This window comes from Dendrobates tinctorius, unplaced genomic scaffold (genome assembly GCF_039654945.1).
Source record: "Dendrobates tinctorius isolate UK_male_01 unplaced genomic scaffold, ASM3965494v1 ptg000022l, whole genome shotgun sequence".
NCBI classification, from domain to species: domain Eukaryota; kingdom Metazoa; phylum Chordata; class Amphibia; order Anura; family Dendrobatidae; genus Dendrobates; species Dendrobates tinctorius.
In genome coordinates, this window is record NW_027361690.1 from 94062641 (window position 1) to 94087101 (window position 24461).

Here is a 24461-nt window from a genome sequence, read left to right on the forward strand (position 1 = left end):
TGGATTCTGCTGCGGATGCGCAGCAGTTCAGCAGACAGCGTATAGTATCATGTTAGCCAATGGGTTTTCAAATCCGCAGTGCACACGCTGCAGATTTTTCCGTGTGGTTTTGCTGCGGTTTTAAATCCACAGCATGTCAATTCTTTCTGCGGATTCCGCTGCGGTTTGACACCTGTTCCATTGTCCAGGTGTCAAACTGCAGGGGTAAACCACAGGTCACTTTACCTGCGGATCCGCGCAGGTGGATCCGCAGAGTGTGCACGCAGCCTAACACAATGAGTGCATGCCGGGGTCCAGATTATATAGGAGATGGGAGTGGCTAATACTGAACAGCTGAGCCTTAATGCCAAGTATCGCAGGTGTGCAAATGAGATATTTGTGTCCCTGTGACCGCATGTTTTGCAGCTGATAGCCACAAAACATGCAGGATTGCCTGTGTTTGTTGCCGCATGTTTGGCACCCTTGGCAAACTCATGTAACCAGCACTTGCTCTCATCACTACTCACAATCTAATTCATAACAAGTATATCTTTGGAGTGTGGGATAAAACCGGAGAATCTGGAGGAAACCCAAGAAAACATGGGGAGAATATACAAACTCTTTACAGATGTTGTCCTTGATGGGATTTGAACACAGGACTCAGCTCTGCAAGCAACATTGGTAAACACTGAGCCTTCATGCTGCAAATACAGCATGCATCCTCATCTGTAGCCCCCCACAAAAAGCCTGCATCCTTCATATGTAGCCCCACATAGACTGAACTTATATGTACCCCCCCACATGTAGCCTGCACCCCCAAATGTATCCCCAAGTGTAGCCTGCACCCCCACATATAGCCTGCACCCCCATTTGTACTCCCACATATATGAAAACCTCAAAAAGAGGAAAAAATCCTCCAAAAAATTCAGATACAAACCAGACAGGTCTAAATGCATCTGCACTAATACAGGGTGCAGTGGACCCAAGTAAAATGGCAGCTGCACAGGTGCATAAATACCAAATGAAACAGCCAGCCTACAATCAGGGATTGGCCGTGTGGTACACCAGTGCAGAAGAAATAATCTGCATGTGGCAGTGTTCACACAGGGAATGCAGGGCTTCTGGTTCACTGCACCCTGTATTAGTGCAGATGCATTTAGGCCTGTCTGGTTTGTACTCCCACATATAGCCTGCACCCCCATATGTAGCTCCACATGTAGCCTGCACCCATGTATCCTGCACCACCCATATCTATCCCCACATATAGCCTGCACCCCCATATGTAGCTCCACATGTATCCTGAACCTGCCATATGCACCCCCACATATGTACCCTAAAATATAGCCTGCACACCACATATATACCCCCAGATGTAGCCTGCATCCCACATATTTACCTCCACATATAGCCTGTACCCCACATATGTACCCTCAAATATACCCTGCACCTCACATATGTACCCCCACATCTAGCCTGCACCCCCATATGCACCCTCACTTGTAGCCTGCATGGCCCATAGGTACCCCCACATGTAGCCTGCACATGCCATATGCACCCCCACATGTAGCCTGCACCCCATATGAATACCCACATATAGCTTGTACCCCCACATGTAGCCTGCACCCACATATGTACCCAGCACCCCCAAATATAGCTTGCATCCTATAATACTCCCACATGTAGTCTGCACCCAGCATATAGCCTGCACCCTCATATGTAACTCCACATAAAGCTTGCACACCATATGTAGCCTGCACCCTTATTTGTACCCTGCAACCCCCCATATGTACCACATGTAGCCTGCATCCTCATATGTACCCTACACACTCATATGTACCCAAACATCTAGTCTGCACCCCCATATGAACCCCCACATGTAGCCTGCACCCCCATATATACCCGTACATATAGCCTGCACCCCCTACATGTAGCCTGCACTCCCCATATGTACCCCCACATGTACCCTGCACCCCACATATGTACCCTCAAATATAGAATGCACCCCACATAGGTACCCTCACATGTAGCCGTCACACTCATAAGTGCCCCCACATATAGCCCACACCCCCATATGTACCCCCATATATACCCCAACATGTAGCTTGCACCCCACAAATTTACCCTCAAATATAGTGTGCACCCCCCATGTAGCCTACACCCCTATATGTACCCCCCATGTAGCCTGTACCCCCATTTATACCCCCACATAAAGCTTGCGCACCTTCATATATAACCTCACATATAGCTTGTACCCCCAAAAGTAGCCGTCTCCCCTACATGTATACTGCCTCATATGTAGCCTGCATCCCCATATGTACCCCTCATATAGCTTGCATCCCCATATGTACTCCCATATATAGCCTGTACGTACCCCCACACACAGCCTGCGATCCCATTTACCCCTGTTCTGTAATTACCTGTCACCAGTGCCTCTTCTGCTTCCTGAGAAAATAATTTACTTGTAATCTGAAGATTGGTTCCGCCCATAAGAGTCACATGGGCATGATGTCAGCTCAGGTCCTTCACATATATCACTTATCTTCTTCCGTTGGGGCAGGGAGCTGATCAGTGCTCCTCCGCCCATGCACCCATCTACCCCCTGCCCACCAAGTAAAGATGGCGGTTTTCAACCCTAGTCCAGAGGAGGTAAGAAAAGAAGGGAAATTAAAAAAATACTAATAATTAATCTTCCCTTATAGTGGCGCTGCCCCCTCTGCAACCTGCCATCCTAGACACTGACTCTCTAGTTGCAAATAAGGCCCTGTGTGCCTTCAGGTGAGAGCTGCCATGTCTTTTACTTTTTGTGTGCGCTTCTGTCTCGCTCCAGATAGATTTAAATTGGCCACAGCAGCCTTTACTATAACAAACAACAAATATAACGGATGAAAATTGTAAGATGGTCCTCGGACGTCCCTGACTTGTGACAGGCAGCATGTGCATAACCAATTACTTGGGCTGGATTTCTTACCTCTAGCCGTTTTAGCACCAGCTCAGAGACACCTGTTAACTAACCTGGCTTTCTTAACATAGTCCACTACCCGTGAGCCCTTCCAGTCTTAAACATGTAGATTCCACTACCTGCCATCATTTAATAGATTCCACTTGGGGATCCAGAACCATGTGGGTAACCCCATCAATCAGCCACTAACCACATCCACCAACTTCAAGGTCCCTTTCCCCCCTTTGCCAACAACATAAATGTTTTGCACCCTTCAAACATTTATGTCCCTCCTCAGCTCAAGCTCAATGCCTTCTTCAATGACTATGCACTACATATCTAGTTCCACTGCATTCAGATGCTGTGAAGGCTATGGGGGGGATTTAATGGCAAACTACAATCATCCTTCATCATGTGTAGCTGAAACAAGACACCTGGCTCAGCAGGTGGTCCAGCCTCAACAACGCCACAGTGAAAACACATCCCCACCGGCCTAGCTAGTATCCAGAGGGGGTCATCCTGTGTAACTTCTTCATCCAGTCAAATCGGATTTTCATAAGGAGATTTAAGGAAAATATAAAGTGATCATATGTTCTAGCTGTACACCAGTTACATTTTCAAGATCTCGGGAACGGGCCGAAAGCCTTCCAGAGTATCGATCCATTCTAGCACCCAAGGGTGGGAAGATATGCAGAATGGCCCCACAACTGCCACCCTATTACCTTCTGTTGGGAAGTTATGACTCTTCATATGTTTTGGAGTTTTAGCCACAAAAGCCCAGGGGAGGGGAGATTAGGACAATCCCAGGGGGGGTGGAAAAGGGTGTGACCGACCAAGGAGTAAATAATTGAGTAAGGCCATGTGCTGTCACTCTCTTTGTCATGCTTGCTGATCACTTCAAAAGTGTGGACCAAGTGGAGTAACTGCTGGAAAAATCTGGAACCAGCTGGCACCCCAAGCCCCCATGTGGTCCAGCACATGGTCAAACATCAAACCGGTAACTGACATGTTTCATCTGCTTATACTTTTTGTACTACCTCCTATTTTTGGATATATGATCATTGTAAATGTATAACCATCGTGTATATAGTGTTCTGTCTAGTGTGCCCTTAAGGCGATTAAATATACACTGCTCAAAAAAATAAAGGGAACAAAAATAAATACTACATCCTAGATATCTCCGAATGAAATATTCCAGTTGCAAATTTTCATCCATTGCATAGTGGAATGTGTTCAGAACAATAAAACATAACAATTATCAATGTAAATCAAAATGAATATCCCATGGAGGTCTGGATTTGGAATGATACTCAAAATCAAAGTGGAAAATCAAATTACAGGCTGATCCAACTTCAGTGGAAATGCCTCATGACAAGGAAAAGATGCTCAGTAGTGTGTGTGGACTCCATGTGCCTGTATGACCTCCCTACAACACCTGGGCATGCTCCTGATGAGGCGGCAGATGGTCTCCTGAGGGATCTCATCCCAGACCTGGACTAAAGCATCCGCCAACTCCTGGACAGTCTGTGGTGCAACGTGACATTGGTGGATGGCGCGAGATATGATGTCCCAGATGTGCTCAATCGGATTCAGGTCTGGGAACAGGCGGGCCAGTCCATAGCTTCAATGCTTTCATCTTGCAGGAACTGCTGACCCACTCCAGCCACATGAGGTCTGGCATTGTCTTACATTAGGAGGAACCCAGGGTCAACCGGACCAGCATATGGTCTCGCAAGGGGTCTGAGGATTTCATCTTGGTACCTAATGGCAGTCAGACTACCTCTGGCGAGCACATGGAGGGCTGTGCGGCCCTCCAAAGAAATGCCACCCCACACCATTACTGACCCACTGCCAAACCAGTCATGCTGAAGGATGCTGCAGGCAGCAGATCACTCTCCACGGCGTCTCCAGGCTCTCATGTCTGTCACATGTGCTCAGTGTGAACTGCTTTCATCTGTGAAGAGCACAGGGCGCGAGTGGCGAATTTGCCAATCCTGGTGTTCTGTGACAAATGCCAAGCATCCTGCACGGTCTCGGACACTCAGACCATCCTCATGGAGACGGTTTCTAACCGTTTGTGCAGACACATGCACATTTGTGGCCTGCTGGAGGTCATTTTGCAGGGCTCTGGCAGTGCTCCTCCTGTTCCTCCTTGCAAAAAAGTGGAGGTAGCGGTCCTGCTGCTGGGTTGTTGCCCTCTTACGGCCCCCTCCACGTCTCCTGGTGTACTGGCCTGTCTCCTGGTAGCGCCTCCAGCCTCTGGACACTATGCTGACAGACACAGCAAACCTTCTTGCCACAGCTCGCATTGATGTGCCATCCTGAATGAGCTGCACTACCTGAGTCACTTGTGAGGGTTGTAGGGTCCATCTCATGCTACTACAAGTGTGAAAGCACAACCAACATTCAAAAGTGACCAAAACATCAGCCAGAAAGCATTGGTACTGAGATGTGATCTGTGGTTCCCACCTGCAGAACCACTGCTTTATTGAGTCTGTCTAAAAAAAATGCCAATAATTACTATCTGTTATCTATTCCATTTGAACAACAGCATGTGAAATTGATTGTCAATAAGTGTTGCTTCCTAAGTGGACTGGACAGTTTGATTTCACAGAAGTTTGATTTACTTATTCTGTTGTTTAAATGTTCCCTTTATTTTTTTGAGCAGTGTATAATTTAAGCTTGGGATGCTCTTTTATCTCAATCCACATGTCATGATCCAGGATGGGGTTTGTCTTTGGCCCGTCCTGGTAAGACAGGGGTTAATTGTTTCTGCCTCTCTCTGGCAGAGGGCGGCTATTTAATGCTCACTTGACCTAGGTCAGGTGTCAGTTATACTCCTACCCTCGGCTGAGTTAGTTGACCTCGTGCGTACGTGTGCCTTGTGCCTGATAACTTGTTGCTTGTTTGGTTTGGATCCGGTTCTCTCCCTGTTACGAGTTCTGCCTGTCCCTCTTGTACTGCACTACCTCTCTGTGTATGACCCTCTGCCTGTGACTTGACTATTCTCTGCTCGTCCCTCTGGTACCGCACAGCCTTCTCTGTGTACGAACCCTCACTTGTCTGACCTGCGTTTTCCTCTACTACAGTTTCCCTGCAGTAGGTACATTACATCTTCTGCAGCAGTACGACGCTAAGCTCCGCCCCCTGCAGTCACATGATCATAGGTCCTGGGACTCCTTACTATTTTCAGTGCCGCAGGTCCTGTCTGCTTGAACCATCACTACAGTGTTGGACCCGCGCTCTCCCATAGTGTGGGTAAGTCACCCTGCTCTGCGTGGCAGTTTGCCGACGCTGACAGGGTCCTGACATTAGAGTCCTGACACCACAAGTCCGTGTTCTCGGGTTTTAACTTCAGATGCTATCGGGGCTGGTTTCTGTCCCGATATGATCCTGTTAGATCTCTGTTTCACTGATTCTAGTGAAAGGGGCCTCTCGGTCTGTCAGGGTTGTGTGGGTTCATCAAACACCCTATTGACTTTTATCCTCACCTTATTGATTCTGTCCACAGATCTCACCCCACGCCACACCTTTCTCATGATAATGTCCGGCCATACCTTGGTTACCTTGGGAAACATTGCCCATAACCTTAAGAGATTAAATTTAATGTCCATTATCAATTTTCTAAAAGTCCTCCACCCCAGATCATTGCTCTCGATCTAGCCTCACACACCAGTGGAATTTTGGAAGAAACTGACTGCAAACCATGCTCTGATTACCAATCCACCGGAGTACGTTATCCTTTCTTAAAATTTCCACCTGCCTGCCCTTTGGCTGAACCAAAGATCGTAACGCCGCCCAGAATACAAAGGAATTGCCCATAATCCATACTAGCTGGGGTTTAGTGCCTGCAAAAAAATAAAACAAAATAATACATCTTCCTCCAAACCCCCAGTAAAGGATGGCACAGGAGAGATCATGCAGAATCCCACCGTTGTCACCATATGTGAAGAACCTGCACGTCGCCACCGAGCTTGACGTCGCTATTACATCTGAGGAATCACGTTACGCTTTTGTCACTTGCACCCACGTGACATTCTGCAACCCCTGGTAACACATAAGGCTAGCTTGGCACAGTTTTACCCAGACACCTCCTGTTCACACGGGCTGAGGGAGACATTGGGAATGAGAGGATGTGGCCCATGCAGTCACTGACGTGGCACTACACTCGCTCACAACCCAGAGAGGCGCCTTTCACTTGCACCAGTGAAACGACGCCTGGTTAGCCCGGTAGGACTGCCACCAGCACCTCGTTAGATATAAACCGGGTCCGTTAACAGGATTATATCGGGCTAGAAACTAGCCCCGGTATAATGGAACGTTAAGCCAAGATCACAGACGTGTGTACTCGTGGATTGGGATAAAAGAGCAGCCCAAGGTTAAATTATATATTTAAAAGCAGTTTTGCTACCTGGCTCCTACTAGCCATTCTATGTAGCTCCCCATCCTAGGGTGCTATGATGGATCGAGACCCTGGAAGGCGTTCCACCTATTCCAGAGATCTCTAAAATGTAACTGGTGTGTGGCTAGAACATACGATAAGTCTATATTCTCCTTATGAAATCCTGACTGGCTGAACAAAACAGTTACACTGCATTGGCTCCATATTGCCAGCAAGCCCTTTGTCCTGAGCTTAGCTGGCTCAAGGTGTGAGGTTTGTCACTCACAGCCTTTTGAGACTTGACCACATGCAGATCTAGGTGCCAGCTTCCTCTTTGCATAAAGGAAGGGGGGTGTTGTGAGTTCATTTTCCCCTTCACCATTGAGGTCTGATGAACTCCCTCTTCTGGTGAAGGAAGGTAGTGAGGCTGATTACAAAGCACCTGAGCAGAATGATGATGACTGGAATTGCTGACTGGATATAAGGCAGCCGACGCCCTTCTGCCTTGCGGGTGATTTCTCTGAGGGATTCTAGGAGACCAGTCAGATTCCTGCTCCTCAAAAGCTAAGTTTTCTGCTCTGCTTTTTGCATTTGTGTTTTGGTTTTATTTTGCCTTGTTTTTCTGGATTTCTGCCTTTCCCTGCTGGGTGAGCTGAATTCCTTTTTTCTCTGTCTTCAGAAAATACCTGAGTACTGATGTAGTCTTTTTGAAGCCTAGCGTCTTCAGGGCTTTTTTCCCTATCAGTCTGTTGGCTCTTGTTTTGATAGGGTTTTGGCGGATTGCAGACAGCAGCTTTTCTATCCTGTCCTATTTAGTTAGCTTGGGCCCCATCATTTGCTCAGCCTATCTTTCTATCTGTGTGAGTGTTTTTTCATCTTGCTTCACCGTCATTATATGTTGGGGGCTGCCTATTGCTTTGGGGTCTGCTCTGGGGCAGTTTAGATTTCCCTTTCTGTCTTTAGGCTATGTAGTTCTCCGACTGTGATCGAGGCATCTAGGGCACCGTAGGAACCCCCCACGGCTACTGCTAGTTGTTGTTGTTAGGTTCAGGGGTCTGCAATCCGATAGCTGCCAACTACTCTGGTTTTCTGGACTTAGCTAGTATTTCTGTTTTTGCCTCCTACGGTGACTCATTCATAACAGTGGGGGTTATAATCCCATGCCAAATAGGATACAAATAATTGACAGAAAATATTATCTCAAATATTCTTCACACCTCCTCCCCTTTAGAGGGCACAAGGGGGCAGCACTTTCTAATGTTCCTCTGCGCATCCATCTGCAAATTCCCCTCATCAGTATAACCCATCGGCATTACCATGGTCACGGCCATTCTTTTGGCAAATGGCGAAATGGTACTGCTGGAGAGCAAGGCTTCAGTGTAGCAACCTCCCATTCGTTCCAGATACAGTGTGTAAGCCAGTTGAGTGGGATGTGATCCGTTTCCATGGTGAATTAGCATCCGTAGAAGTATGGCTTCAGGCACTGCAAAAGCCAAAGAATTGACAGACATTCCTTCTCCACTGTGGAGTAGGCCACCTCCCTCGCAGGAGCTTCTAGCTCAGGAACAAAGTTCTTGACCCGTAGAGTCGACCTGGCTGACAGTGAAGAATGATGTATTAAATGGCGTGGAGAAGTACTGCCTAAATATAGAGTGGTCTGTAAATTTTAATGGTTGTAGTTTTTTTGGTACAGGGTCATCTTACAACAGAATGTCAAACGGGAAATGGTTAATGTTTTGTGTCAGTGGGAGATGCTACAAAGAGAGGACCATTCATTGTAAGGAAAATTGTAGGACGGGGAGTAATAGGAGAGCAAGGGGCAATAGACAGTGAAGCTTTTGTCACCACTTACCCTGCGGCACAGTGAATTCTTGAACATGCCTGGGATACAGACCACGCTTTCATTTAGGGCACACAGGGTCAGGACTAAGCTGACCTTGAGCCACATGCTTGAGTATCATACATCACCCTGTAATATGGAGTCATATTTATAGTACACCAGCACATGTAATGTACATTTATTGCAAGAAATGAGGAAATTGAGTTCCTCACTCTCTATGCCCACAAACAGCAAAACGAAAGTGGGAAAATATTCTGATCCCTCTAAAAGAATACCAGCTCGATAGCCCCAGAAATAAAGTTATCTAAATACAATAAATTGGAAAGGACAAAGTGACTATTGGCCTAATTGTTCCACAACTCACGAGCAACCTCATGCCCCCATACACATTAGACTAAAGTTGGCTAAACCCACCAATATCAGCTGCTTTGGCTGACAGTCTAATGTGTGTGGAGGCCTCTCAATCTCTCCTGACAGATTATGTTGGGGAAGATAAGGGTCAGGAAGAAACAAATTTTAACACCTGACCCTTTTGTTATTCATAGGGGTTTTTCAGCAGCTAACTCCACTCTTTCTTTTGAAAACACATGAACATTAAGCCAACAGCTTTTTCACATGTGGGGCCTTTATTACCATGCCTACAGTTCCCTTTGTGTGGAAGTGGGATATTTAAAGCCAGTCATATAGATACATGAGCTTTTGAGAGCAAACTCCTTGACCCTGGCATGAACATGCACGCCCGACTCAAGGGCGTAATTACCGTATTTCAATTAGAAGTGGAGAATAAGCTGCTTCCAGAAACCTCTTTCAGTGATTCATATTCTGGAAGGACATCTTGACATCTTCTGGCTGGAATAAGACATCTTGAAATCAAACACGCTTGAATCTTCTTTTCCCCAATCTTTGTTGGATGGTCTACATATTAGATGACTGTGCAAATCTGCAAATTTTTATATGTGTACAGGCAGCTTTACACCCAGAAATTTTATCTTTATCCCTTCTCCTTTTTACATTAATTGTCTTTTTTTAGCACCTTTCTCTCCAATCTGCGCACCTTACAGTAGGTTCCCATGACCAGCGTTGAACTGGAGCACCTTGGGCCCACCGGAAAAAAACATTTTTGGGGCCCGCTATGTAGCTACATATAAATAAATATAAGACCACCAATTGTGAGGTAAAACACGCTAATAGGGTATAATATAAGAAAGTACACATCTTAATGATATAGCAGGGGTTGGGGTAGCCCCCTCATAGAATATAATGTAAACCCCCTCAAAGAATATAATGCAGCCCTCATATAATATAATGTAGCCCCATCATAGAATATAATGTAGTCCCCTCTTAGGGTATAATATAGCCCCCTCATAGGGTATTATGTAGCCCTCCCCATAGAATATAATTCAGCCACCCTAATATAGTATAAAACAACCCCCCATAGAATATAATGCAGCCCGTATAGAGTATAATGCAGCCACCTCATAGAGTATAATTCAGTCCCCTCATAGGGTATAACGCAGCCCCCACAGAATATAATGTAGCCCCCTCAGAGTATAATGCAGCCCCCCATAAAATAGAATGTAGTCCTCTCATAGGGTATAATGCAGCTCCTCATAGAATAGAATGTAGCCCCCTCAGAGTATAATGCAACCCCCTCATAGAAAATAATGCAGCCCACCATACGATAGAATGCAGCCCACCAAAGATTAAAATGTAACCCCCCTCATATAGTATAATGCAGTCCCCCATAGAATATAATGTAGCCCCCTCAGAGTATAATGCAACCCCCTCATAAAGAATGCAGCCCCTCATAGTGTATAATGCAGTCCCCCCATAGAATATAATTTAGCCCACTCATGGGGTATAATGCAGGCCCCTCATATAGTCTAATGCAACCCCACATAGAATATAATGTAGCCCCCCTCCATAGAATATAATCCAGTCCCACAGTCCTACAGTATTATGGCCACCAGTACTCACTCACTAATCACAACATAAAACAAACACAACTCTCACATGATGTGTCAGAGAGGAATAATGATGGAGGGGAGCGTCATCTGTCGCTCTCTCCTCCATTATTGCTTTCAAGTGTTTCAGCATCTAGCCAATACAGTTGAATGTGGTGCATGATGGGGATGCGTCACTGGCGCTGGGCGGGCCCCCCTGACTCACGGGCCCCATAGTGGCCGAGTGGTGTGCCGCTATTAGCGGCATGCCACTGGCTAGGGGAGCAAGGACCCTAGCCTGCCTGTCCCTAATGGCGGCCCTGATAGTGGGCAGTGTTAACCGCAGCCACAGGCTTCCTGCTGCTGGGCGATCAGGTGTGCCTTCTACTAAAGGGAATGATTATTCACTACTCTCCACTCCCATGGGCTGTTGCAGGAAGCGGCAGCTGCGCTAACACTGCCCGCTATTTAAGTGAATTTAATATTCGCTGCTCTCCATGCCCATGGGTGTGGGGAGCAGTGAATATTCATTTCTCTTTAGCAGCAGGCACAGGCTTTAGCCGCAGCAGCCGACTCCTGCCTCCTGTCACCCGCTGCTTCACCACTGCTGCTCCGCTGACGCCGGGTGGGCCCCCTGACTCACAGGACCCATAGCAGCTGTGTGGTGTGCCGCTATTAGCAACACACTACTGACTGGGGGCCCCTAGGGCAGCGGGGGCCCTAGGCAGCTGCCAGACCTGTATGCCAGCAGATGTCAGTGCATTCTCCGGTGGGTAAGTTCGATCCTGCTCATGACTAATTTCTCCACATGCTAGAAAAAACGGTCCGATTATTTTCATCAGAGTTTGACCAGAGTGTCATCAGTTTTTCAGCCCTATAGATACGAGTGCTATCTGTGAAAACCACAGATAGAACTCACATTACAAAATCAGTCATGTGCCTCTATGGAAATTATTGATCAATCCATTGTCTACTGTTCACTAATCTATGGATCAGATTGTTTTACTAAATGTTCAATAAGGCACGAAGAGGAAGCTTTCATGTTACTTCCAGTAAGGGAACAATAAGACGGCGTGCAGTAAGAGACTCCATTGTTCGGTTACAAATTGACTGTGATTTGCTGTATTACTTAGAAACAGTGCGTGGAAGAAAGTGGTTGCATTTTTAGGATAATCAAATTAATTATAGATGACAAAAACTTTAAAAAGGTAACAGCTTTTATAAATAGATGCAAACAAAAATGTTTGTCCAGTTCGATACTCTAGTCTTTTGGATTTGGAAGGGCCTTTGCTTAGAGTAATACAGGTATACAAGTACCTATTCATATAGGTAGATCTTGTTGAAATCAAGTTCTGAGATCCTACTAGAAACCTTTGCATATACCAGTGCTTCTCACAAATTTAGAATATCATCAAAAAATTAATTTATTTCAGTTCTTCAATACAAAAACTGAAACTCATACATTATATAAAGTCATTACAAACAGAGTGATCTATTTCAAGTGTTTATTTCTGTTAATGTTGATGATTATGGCTTACAGCCAATGAAAACCCAAAAGTCATTATCTCAGTAAATTAGAATATTTTATAACATCAGCTTGAAAAATGATTTTATAATCTGAAATGTTGGCCTACTGAAATGTATGTTCAGTAAATGCACTCAATACTTGGTTGGGGCTCCTTTTGCATCAATTACTGCATCAATGCAGCGTGGCAGAGAGGTGATCAGCCTGTGGCACTGCTGAGGTGTTATGGAAGCCCAGGTTGCTTTGATAGCGGCCTTCAGCTCGTCTGCATTGTTGGGTCTAGTGTCTCTCATCTTCCTCTTGACAGTTTTCTGGCCAATCAAGCACAGTGATACTGATGTTTTTATACCAGGTTTTGGTACTTTTGGCAGTATTAGCACTTTTTTCCATCTCCAAAAAGCTTGTTGGCAGAGGGAAGCATGAAGTGCTCTAAAATTTCCTCATAGACGGCTGCGCTGACTTTGGTCTTGATAAAACAAAGTGGACCTACACCAGCAAATGACATGTCTCCCCAAACCATCACTGATTGTGGAAACTTCACACTAAACCTCAAGCTGCTTGGATTGTGCCCTCTCCACTCTTCCTCCAGACTCTGGCATCTTGATTTCCAAATTAAATGCAAAATTTACTTTAATCTGAAAACAACACCTTGGACCACTGAGCAGCAGTCCAGTTCTTTTTCTCCTTGGCCCAGGTAAGACGCGTCTGGCGTTGTCTATTAGTCATGCGTGTCTTGGCACAAGGAATGCAACACTTGTAGCCCATGTCCTGGATACATGTGTTTGTGTGCATCTGTGTGTGGTGGCTCTTGAAGCAATGAGTCAAGCAGAAGTCCATTCCTTGTGAATTTCCCCAAAATTTTTGAATGGCCTTTTCTTAACAATCCTTTCAAGGCTGCGGTTATCCCAGTTGCTTGTGCACCTTCTTCTACCACAAGTTTTCCTTCCACTCAACTTCCAATTAATATGCTTGAATAAAGCACTCTGTGAACAGCCAGCTTCTTTAGCAATGACCTTTTAGGGTTTACCCTACTTGTGGAGTGTGTCAGTGACTACCTTCTGTACATCTGTCAAGTCAGCAGTCTTCCCCATGATTGTGAAGCCTACTGAAACAGACTAAGGGACCTTTTTAAACGCTTATTAAGCCTTTGCAGGTGGTTTTTTTTAGTGATTCTAGTTTACTGAGATAATGACTTTGGGTTTTCATTGGCAGCAAGCCATAATCATTAGTGATGAGCGAGTATACTTGTTGCTCGGGTTTCCCTGAGCATGCACAGGTGGTCTCCAAGTATTTGGAAGTGCTTGGAGATTTAGTTTCTGTCACTGCAGCTGCATGATTTGCGGCTACTTGACAGACTGAATACATGTGAGGATTGCCTGTTTGTTAGGGAATTCCCACATGTATTCAGGCTGTCAAGTAGCCACAAATCATGCAGCTGCGGCAACAGAAACTAAATCTCAGAGCACATCCAAATACATGGAGACCACCTGAGCATGCTCGGGGAAACCCAAGCAGCAAGTATACTCGCTCATCACTAATAATCATTAACATTAACAGTAATGACTCTAAATATTATATGAGTTTCACTTTTTGTATTGAAGAATTGAAATACCGTAAATTAACTTTTTGATGATATTTTAATTTTGTGAGAAGCACTTGTATGTCAGAGTAGAAATCTACAAGCAGAATCAAAATGTTCTGCAGAGTCCTTTATTTTTGTAAATCAGTGGTGATCTGAGATTACATTCATCAACGTTATCATCTTGCAAGTACAGTATGTATGACACACGAGAAGATAACTGTGACTTGATTTTCCCTTCAATATATGAAACAAATCATTTCTCTTTACTCTGACAATTAAAAGATCTTATTGCACTGCATCATCTCTGAGCGTTACGCTCCATCATCTCTGAGCGTTACGCTCCATTATCTCTGAGCGTTATGCTCCATCATCTCTGAGCGTTACGCTCCATCATCTCTGAGCGTTACGCTCCATCATCTCTGAGCGTTACGCTCCATTATCTCTGAGCGTTACGTTCCATCATCTCTGAGCGTTACGCTCCATCATCTCTGAGCGTTACGCTCCATCATCTGAACCTTACGCTCCATCATCTCTGAGCGTTACGCTCCATCATCTCTGAGCGTTACGCTCCATCATCTCTGAGCGTTACGCTCCATCATCTGAGCCTTACGCTTCATCATCTCTGAGCGTTACGCTCCATCATCTCTGAGCGTTACGCTCCATCATCTCTGAGCGTTACGCTCCATCATCTCTGAGCGTTACGCTCCATCATCTCTAAGCGTTAAGCTCCATTATCTCTGAGCGTTACGCTCCATTATCTCTGAGCGTTACGCTCCATCATCTCTGAGCGTTACGCTCCATCTTCTCTGAGCGTTACACTCCATCATCTGAGCATTACGCTTCATCATCTCTGAGCATTACGCTCCATCATCTCTGACCTGTGATCAGGAGTATACCTGCGCAGGTGGTATTTCACTTACAAGTCATTCTTGCAACAAGTCTATAGTGACAACCATGTCAGAATCAAAGGTGCTTGGGGAGGCAATGTCAGTTCGTAATATCACATCCATGTACACATACTAATTGCAAATAAGCAAATCTCCTTCTTCAAGAGCCATAACTTTTTTTTCATTTCCCATACACAGCCATATGATGGCTTGTTCTTTGTAGGACAAGATGTACAGTAGTTTTATGTTACACCGTTCAATGTTCAGGCAAATGGTAAGTAAATTGCAAGTTTAATGTGCTGTAGAAAACATCTTGTAATATGGTTCTCCAGCTCAGTACAATTACGGCAATGCTAAATTTGTATAGGTTTTTTTCTTCATACTGTATAGTGGTGACAAATACAATTTGGAAACTTCTAAAGAAAATTTTTCCTTGTGTCTCTATTATGAGATCCGTAACATTTTCATTTTTCGGTTCATTTTTTTTCATATTCTTAAACTCTTTCTTACTTTATTTTTTAGTGTTATTAGGAGAATTGAACCTGTGATTATCCAATTGCTTACACTGAATGCTGCAATGCCATAGTATTGCAATTTATAGTGAAAATCATGGTTTCCTATGAATGCCTGCCACAGGCTAGTCTTCATAGGAGCACCGTCATGACAGGCACATGGGCTTCCAGCAGATTCCTCCCTACCATAACAACCCATCAAGATGAGGGGACCAATGGGCATGTGGAACAGCGCGCAACTCAGTTTGCATGCTTTAAATGCGGCTGACAGAAATTGACAGTATCAAAGACAGGAACCCAACTTTGTGTTGGGTACTAAAAGGGGTTAAAATGGTTGTTATCGCTTTAGGATAGGTCACCAATATAAAATTAGTGAGGATATGCAACACATATTACCATTTATATTATAAAAGATAAATCCCGAAATCTTGCGGTTTTCACTCTTGCTGTAGTATAACCCTTCCTCTTCTATAGAGATCGCCTCTAACCAGTCTTCTCATTCTCCTAATAGGCAGGAATATAATGAAAGGTTGAATGTTACAATAAGATGAGGGAGATAACACAGGATCCATCACTGACATTATGGTGTCGGCGCACCTCCCCCCAGAGCTGGATTTGCCACTAAGCAAATACCAGTTACTCATAGTGGGAACTTAGGCTACATTCACACATCCATGTGACACTTCCAAGTACTGTCCATCTTCTTTTTTTTTTCCTTTGACAGCACTTTGTCCCATAGAGTAGAATGGCTATTTTCACACAACGGTTAATATCATGGATCTGATAGTGAGATTCGTGACACTGAGCAGGTCTCATTGCGATCCGATTTGTGAATCACTCGATCATTCAAGTCTATGGAGATCTGTGAGAGAGATGCAGACTTGCTTCTATTTTACATCGCAGATTTGTTGCTTAGTGATAACTTTGAATGAAAACACAGGATTTTTGTATTGGCTTGGAAACAAAGACACCTCTACACACAGAGAAGCAACTAGGATACAACTAGGATGACACCTGAGACACAATTGGTCCATTTCTCTCAAATTGCAACACGCTCACGGATGTGTGAACGTAGTCCTAGACTGTGAGCCGAACCCGTTGATATTGGAGAGTATGGCTTACGTTAGTCTGGTGGGTATAGGAGGCCTTAAAGAGATTATCTAGGACTACATAGTTTTTTTACTATGGGCCTAAGAACTAACGGGCAGGTAGTTGCTAACCTGCCTGTTCTACCCTGCACCGATCTCTGTAGGCACAGAGCTGCCACAGACCGCTCCTACCGGCAATTCCGTGGCTTCTGCTAATGTCGTGTTAACAGAGCAGTGGCTTCTCTAACCTGCCTGTTAGCTTTTTGGCTCATAGTAAAAACAAATAAATATAGTCCTAGATAGCCCCATTAACTACTATCTAAAGGATATGTGCACTATTAAGCCATGTTCACACATTCAGTATTAGGTCAGTATTTTACATCAGTATTTATAAGAAAAAACCAGGAGAGAAAAAATCAGAATAAAAAGTATAATAGAAACACGTCACCACTTCTGTATTTATCACCCACTCCTGGTTTTGGCCTACAAATACTGATGTAAAATACTGACCAAATACTGAACGCTGAATTTGGCCTTAGTTTGACCACTTAAAGTGCCTAGGGCAGTATGAATGCCAAATACTGCCCTGCCTAATAATCTCTGCATGGGTCACAGAGCATGCCCACTACTCTACTACAGAAGGCAAGTCATTCCAAGACACCAGTTTCCATCTGTGTAAAGTATATCTGTGTCCTGCTATTGGGAGGGGAGCCAGGGCCGTAGTCATGGCTGTCATAGATTTCTCAAACATACCCTGGTCTCCCGCCACCTACATACAATGTCCCCTTTGCAGGGTACCTTTTGTAAGGCCTTCTGTACCATCAGGGTCCCATCTGGTCTGCTGTAGGTTCACTCCTACTTTCCTTGTATTCTTTTGCAGTACGTCCAGTTCAGTTACAGCAACTTCACAGGGAACATCACAATACACATCCTTGTCTATTCCTGTGCTTTTCCCTACTTCTTCTAGAATGCTCCGAGTCGTACAGTTTGTCCAGTACTGCAGAGTTCCTTTGAATGTCCAGCTTTACTGCCTTCAGGAGTTCCCCTGTCTGTTTCACCCCAGACAAAAGGGTATCTGCCCACGTAGTAAGCTGCCACATCTTGGTGCTGCCATGCATTCCACTGTTGCTGAATTCTCCAGTTCCCAAGCCCTGGACGACTGGGCTCCTATCTTGCAAACGTTGCGGGGTCGGTGTGCTGTCCCGAGCTCTAAAGCCCTACAGGACTGTCTGGGCTCCCAGGCCCCACTAACTGAAAAGGGGAGGGGAGCACCATGTGAACTTGGCACACCCCTTACACTATTAACAGAGTAGACCAGAGCCACTCAAGAAAGAAGGCTAAAATAGAAAAAAAGAACTATGATGAAAACAAACAGATTAAAAGAAAAAATACTGGTTTTAACATGTAAAAATATCAGGGTTAAACATTATCTTTAAGCAGTTTGTCATATCAAAAACAACTCCTATAATATGGGACTTGCATTGGTAAGCAGAGTCAAACAGCTAATTTTTGCAGAGGGATATCACATCCTACCAGTTTTTCTGCAGTGGCCACTGTTGGTGAAAAGTACATGGTGGATGAAGCCTCCCAGGTCTAGAGTATCTGACTGCCTCAACTCTATAAGAGCACTAGGATAAAAGTAAGATTAATGTACATGATTCTGGACAAGTCAGTGGTTCTCCTCCTCAAAAATCCCAGTAAACCACTTTGGTCAACAAATAACTTGGATAAACTCTCTTACCTACTTAGGGGTTACAATCACTAGATTTCCCCTATAGTTACGGTATATTCACCTAATATTAATCCCTAAATTCAGTCACTAAAATCCATCCTAAGGATATGATGCCATTATACCCTTTTTTATTTAGGTAGAGCAAATTTACTTAAAATTCTATAAATTCCTTAATTGCTTTATGTACTCCAAATCTTACTTATATACCTAAAACCAAAAGTAAAATAAATCAATTACTTGTATCATTCCTTTATTTTTTTGGGGGGAGGGTGTCTTCAAATCCATTTTCATATGCAAACTAAACCTATGATAAATGATTGCATTTACTTCCCCAACATAAAACTATATAATGTGGCCTCTCTACTTAGTGATTGGCTGCATGTTACATCTATGTTCACAGATCATTCTACTGACCAACATTTGTCTCTGATATATCTCTCCTAATAGCTGTTCACCTGCCATTTTCCCAACTGCCTGATAACTTCTGAATTAATATAACTATTACCTCTCCATATTTGTAAATCCTTGCAAGATACTTTTGGACCAACCACATGGTTCCAACAAAAGCTATTGATGGGAGATCCTCCGGTAATGTTACCATAGCTTCCACTTCAGGTTATATCTGCAATATGGAGACACAAAGCCACGCACCACAAAGATGAGTTCTTCTATTACTATATTCTCTCCTTCCATTTCCTCTACAATCCCTATAATTCTTTGTGATGGGAGAGAGGAAGAAACATGGGCAATTGTTATTGCTGGCACCCATTTGACACCTCTGTTAAAGTTTACTGTGTTGTTCATTAACCTATTGATTGCACAGTAATTTATATTACTTCATGTCTTATATCATAAAGGTTGTATGTAGAATAGTTTCTCTTTAGTCAAATCAACCATTTACTACTTTATTTCCATTGTTTATATATTGTATATACTCGAGTATAAGCCAACACGAGTATAAGCCGAGGCACCTAATTTTACCACAAAAAACTGGGAAGACTTATTGACACGAGTATAAGCCTAGGGTGGAAAATACAGCAGCTACTGCTCCATAAAGTTGGTGAAGGCCCCATAAGATGCTCCATACAAAATACACCTCATATAATGCTCCATAAAGTTCATGATGGACCTATGTAATGCTCCATAAACTTGAAGATGAGCCCCATAAGATGCTCCATACAAAATACACCCCATATAATTCTCCATAAAATTCATGCTCCATAATGTTCATGATGGGCGCCATATAATGCTCCATAAAGTTGATGATGGGCCCATAAGATGCTGCATACAAAATACCCCATATATAATGCTCCATAAAATTCATGATGGGCCCATATAATGCTCCATAGAGTTCATGATGGGCCCCATAAGATGCTGCATACAAAATACACCCCATATAATTCTCCATAAAGTTCATGATTGGCCCATATAATGCTCCATAAAAAACATGATGGGCCCCATATAATGCTCCATAAAATTCATGATGGGCCCATATAATGCTCCATAGAGTTCATGATGGGCCTCATAAGATGCTGCATATAAAATACGCCCCATATAATACTCCATAAAGTTCATGATGGGCCCATATAATGCGCAATACAGTTTATGCTGATCCCCATATACCATATATTGCTGCAAAAAAAATAATAAAATACCTCTCGTTGCTGACCTCTGCTCCTCAGCATCGCTGTCTCTCTGCACTGACCGTTCAGGCAGAGGGGGCACACTAATCACGTCATCGCGAAATCTGACCTGAACGTCACAGTCAGAGGACGCAGAAGACATCGCAGCGATGGAACGGGGAGAGGTGAATATCACAAGTACCTGGGAGCCTGAGCAAGCGGAGGCACAGGCACCTGGCCCTCATAGCGCGCCGGTGTCTCCGCCAGGACCCCAGTACTTGCCCGGGTGCTAACACCAACCACCAGCCCTGTCAACAGTCACCTGAACACTCGCAGAGGCTGCAGGAGGAACGGGAAACACCCGCACTGCAGCGGAGAACAATTAAGTGGGACCACAACTCATGTATAAGCCGAGGGGGGTATTTTTCAGCAAAAAAAAATGTGCTGAAAAGCTTGGCTTATACACGAGTATATACGGTACGTTATGTGTTTTTGTAATCTGAAAAATCTTAATTAAAAATATTCTTTAAAAAAATAAATAATTAGACGATTCTCATTCTTTCTCATTCTTTTACCTGCAGATGTCATGGCGTCCGCAGTATCGAAGTTCTAAATTCCGAAACGTGTATGGTAAAGTTGCAAGCCGGGAGAACTGTTATGAATGTATCCCCATTACTAAGAATGTGCATGATAACCCCTTCTGTGCCGTCAATGCCAAGTTCATAGCGATTGTCACCGAGAGTGCAGGAGGAGGCTCATTCCTGGTCATTCCCCTTCATCAGGTAAGTGAATGTATCTGTATTAAACTTTCACCTGATAAATATGACATGACTGCCTACAGCTACTAATAATATAATGGTTACATGGGAGGAATCTATAAATGGATGATGGATATAAAAAATATCAGATGATATTAGGCAGTACTTTAGAATCTGTGTGCAGGTGGCGGGAGGAGCTACTGACAGGTATCTGTCTGTCCTCCTCCCCCAGGTCTGCATGGTGGGGGCTCACCTATGAAATCTTCTGTGCCTCCCCCAGACTGGACGCATTGAGCCCAATCACCCGAAGGTGTGTGGGCACCAGGGCACAGTACTGGAAATTAAATGGAACCCGTTCATTGATAATCTCATCGCCTCCTGCTCTGAGGATACTTCGGTAAGTCATGTTTCTCATAAAAAAATATATTTTTAATGAATGACTATGGCTCTTATAATTGCACTTGAAATCAATTTATTATCCAAAGCAGAATAATATTCACGTCTCTTTTGAGTGGTTATGTTAACAAGAAACAAAGACACAGAATACTTAAAGGGAATCTATCACCCTTTTTTTGCCCTATTAGCTGCCGGCATAGACATCGGGGGCTTATCTACAGCATTCTGTAATGCTGTAGATAAGCCCCCGATGTAACCTGAAAGAGAAGAAAAACACATTATATTATACTCACCGAGGTGAGTTGAGGTGCCCTGTTGAGGACAGAGCAGAATTCTGCAGTGCACAGGAGCCAGACCTCTCCCGACGCCTGCGCACTGCAGGACTCTGCTCTGCCCTCAACAGGGCAGAGCAATGCGCCTGCGCCGGAGCCATTTCAAGATGGGAGAAGAGGACGTCATCGCATGAAGAAGGGAGGCGCCGGACCGGACCGCAACACCCATCGGACCGTACCGCCCACCTCGGTGAGTATAATATAACGTGCTTTTCTTCTATTTCAGGTTACATCGGGGGCTTATCTACAGCATTACAGAATGCTGTAGATAAGCCACTGATGTCTATGCCGGCAGCTAATAGACCAAAAAAAGGGTGACACATTCAGGGAATCGGTCAGTAAGATGAACCCTACTAAGGCATCTATATGGCCACACAGAACATAGAAAGCAGAATAAAATGATACCTTGATATCTGTGATACTATGTCTTATTCCACAGAAATCCATATTTTTCTTTAAATGTAAATGAGCTATCAAGATCTATTGGCCGGACATAGATCTCCCTCACATTACCAGTGTGAGACATGTAATGACTGACAGTCTCCTCTCATGAGCTACATGTGTCACACTGGTAACGCATCCTTTAATTTAAAATAAGCTCTGGAGGCAGATTGTCAAGGAGATCTTTGTCCAGCCCCTAGATTTTAACAGCTCATTTATATATTAAGAAGATTTGTATTGAATAAGACAAATTCCCTTAAAAAAAAAAGTTTTGGTCCTCCTGTACCTTATTCACATTAGTATTCTGCAGTAATATGATGTATCAGCAAGATTAGTAAAATTACATAGCTAATAATAGACATCGTTCTATAATTCTGAGTATAAACCTCAAAATCAATGTCACACGAACAGCACTAAGTTTAGCATTAATACCTGAAGATCTGCATGAAGCCAAAATATGAAATATCTGAAACTACCCTATAAATACACTGATTAGATATGAATATGAAGCGTAAACATAGCAAACTAGTATGAAATAATATACTAATATAAAGGAATATTAATAAAAAAAAACCTCATGACACTGTTAATTAATATATCCACTTTTTATTTCAGCGCTAGACTGGTGTAACTAATGTCTGTTCCCTGCCCCCAGTCTTATACTTACCAGCCACTGTCTTCAGCTGTTCCTAGCACCGCTCCGGTTCTGCACCGCCATATTGTGACCACAGCATTTGACTGACCGGAAGTCAGAGGTAACGGCCACAATCTCTCAGTGTAAGTCTATGAGATCCTTGTTCTTGCCTCTTTTTGCCTTTCATAGACTTACATTGAGTAGTGACCTCTGGCGCCCAGCAAACACTGGGCAAAACCTGCAGAAGACTATTGGAGCGGCGCCGAAATAGAAGTGACACCACTCCAGCAATAAAATTTAAAAAAATAAATAAAAAAGCTGGCTATCCATCCTGAGTATTCCTACACTTTGCATAACACAACAATTTCAAATCATCTTGAAACTCTTGGCATGAGAAAGGGGGTGGTCCCCTGAAACATGGCAGGAGTGCACCTGGCCATGTTACCTACCAAGCCAAAAATACTGATTACTTGCTCTTGATTCCTATGGACAATATATTGATGTCAGGATTTTTTAAACATGTGGTGAATATACCAGTTTACAATGTCTGTCACTTTATCGCTTGAAGCTTGATATATATGTGAATATCTAATTTTCCATTACATAAGAATCCAGTGTGTATCCTCATTCTTTATCTCATCTTGGAACTTTTCATTGTGCCACTCCTCGCTACCCCTCTGTGTAAATAAAATGACAACTGGGTGTTACCATTACTCATGTCAGTGGGGCGGGTCTGTACTCACTACGACTCTGTACAATCTGTGTGGGGACACACCCTACTGACAAAGGGATTGCTGATATCAATTTATTCATATATGTCCAGGGAGAATAACTAGCTCATATGATGACATAGCTATAGGAAAAGAACACCCATCTTAAGGGGAATGCAAGTAATTAGTAAACAGACATAAAACAGAGAAATCAGACTGACATAAAACAGACATATCAGACTGATGTAAAACAGACATATCAGACTGATATAAAACAGACATATCAGACTGACATAAAACAGACATATCAGACTGACATAAAACAGATATATCAGACTGATATAAAACATACATATCAGACTGACATAAAACAGACATATCAGACTGATATAAAACATACATATCAGACTGACATAAAACAGACATATCAGACTGACATAAAACAGATATATCAGACTGATATAAAACATACATATCAGACTGACATAAAACAGACATATCAGACTGATATAAAACATACATATCAGACTGACATAAAACAGATATATCAGACTGACAAAAAACAGATATATCAGACTGACATAAAACAGATATATCAGACTGACATAAAACATACAGTGGGGCAAAAAAGTATTTAGTCAGTCAGCAATAGTGCAAGTTCCACCACTTAAAAAGATGAGAGGCGTCTGTAATTTACATCATAGGTAGACCTCAACTATGGGAGACAAACTGAGAAAAAAAAATCCAGAAAATCACATTGTCTGTTTTTTTTTTCATTTTATTTGCATATTATGGTGGAAAATAAGTATTTGGTCAGAAACAAAATTTCATCTCAATACTTTGTGATATATCCTTTGTTGGCAATGACAGAGGTCAAACTTTTTCTGTAAGTCTTCACAAGGTTGCCACACACTGTTGTTGGTATGTTGGCCCATTCCTCCATGCAGATCTCCTCTAGAGCAGTGATGTTTTTGGCTTTTCGCTTGGCAACACGGACTTTCAATTCCCTCCAAAGGTTTTCTATAGGGTTGAGATCTGGAGACTGGCTAGGCCACTCCAGGACCTTGAAATGCTTCTTACGAAGCCACTCCTTCGTTGCCCTGGTGGTGTGCTTTGGATCATTGTCATGTTGAAAGACCCAGCCACGTTTCATCATCAATG

The 24461-nt window shown here is 43.6% G+C and overlaps 1 protein-coding gene across 2 annotated transcripts in view; it reads left to right on the forward strand.

The window, feature by feature from the left end:
* The window catches only part of CORO2B (coronin 2B), a 121474-nt gene that overhangs the window by 71605 nt on the left and 25408 nt on the right, over positions 1-24461 (forward strand). For both annotated transcript variants that reach the window (XM_073568950.1, XM_073568949.1), the window contains exons 2-3: positions 20611-20811; positions 21068-21184. In XM_073568950.1, the coding sequence (XP_073425051.1) occupies positions 20611-20811; positions 21068-21184 (318 nt within the window). The remainder of the gene's footprint in view (positions 1-20610; positions 20812-21067; positions 21185-24461) is intronic.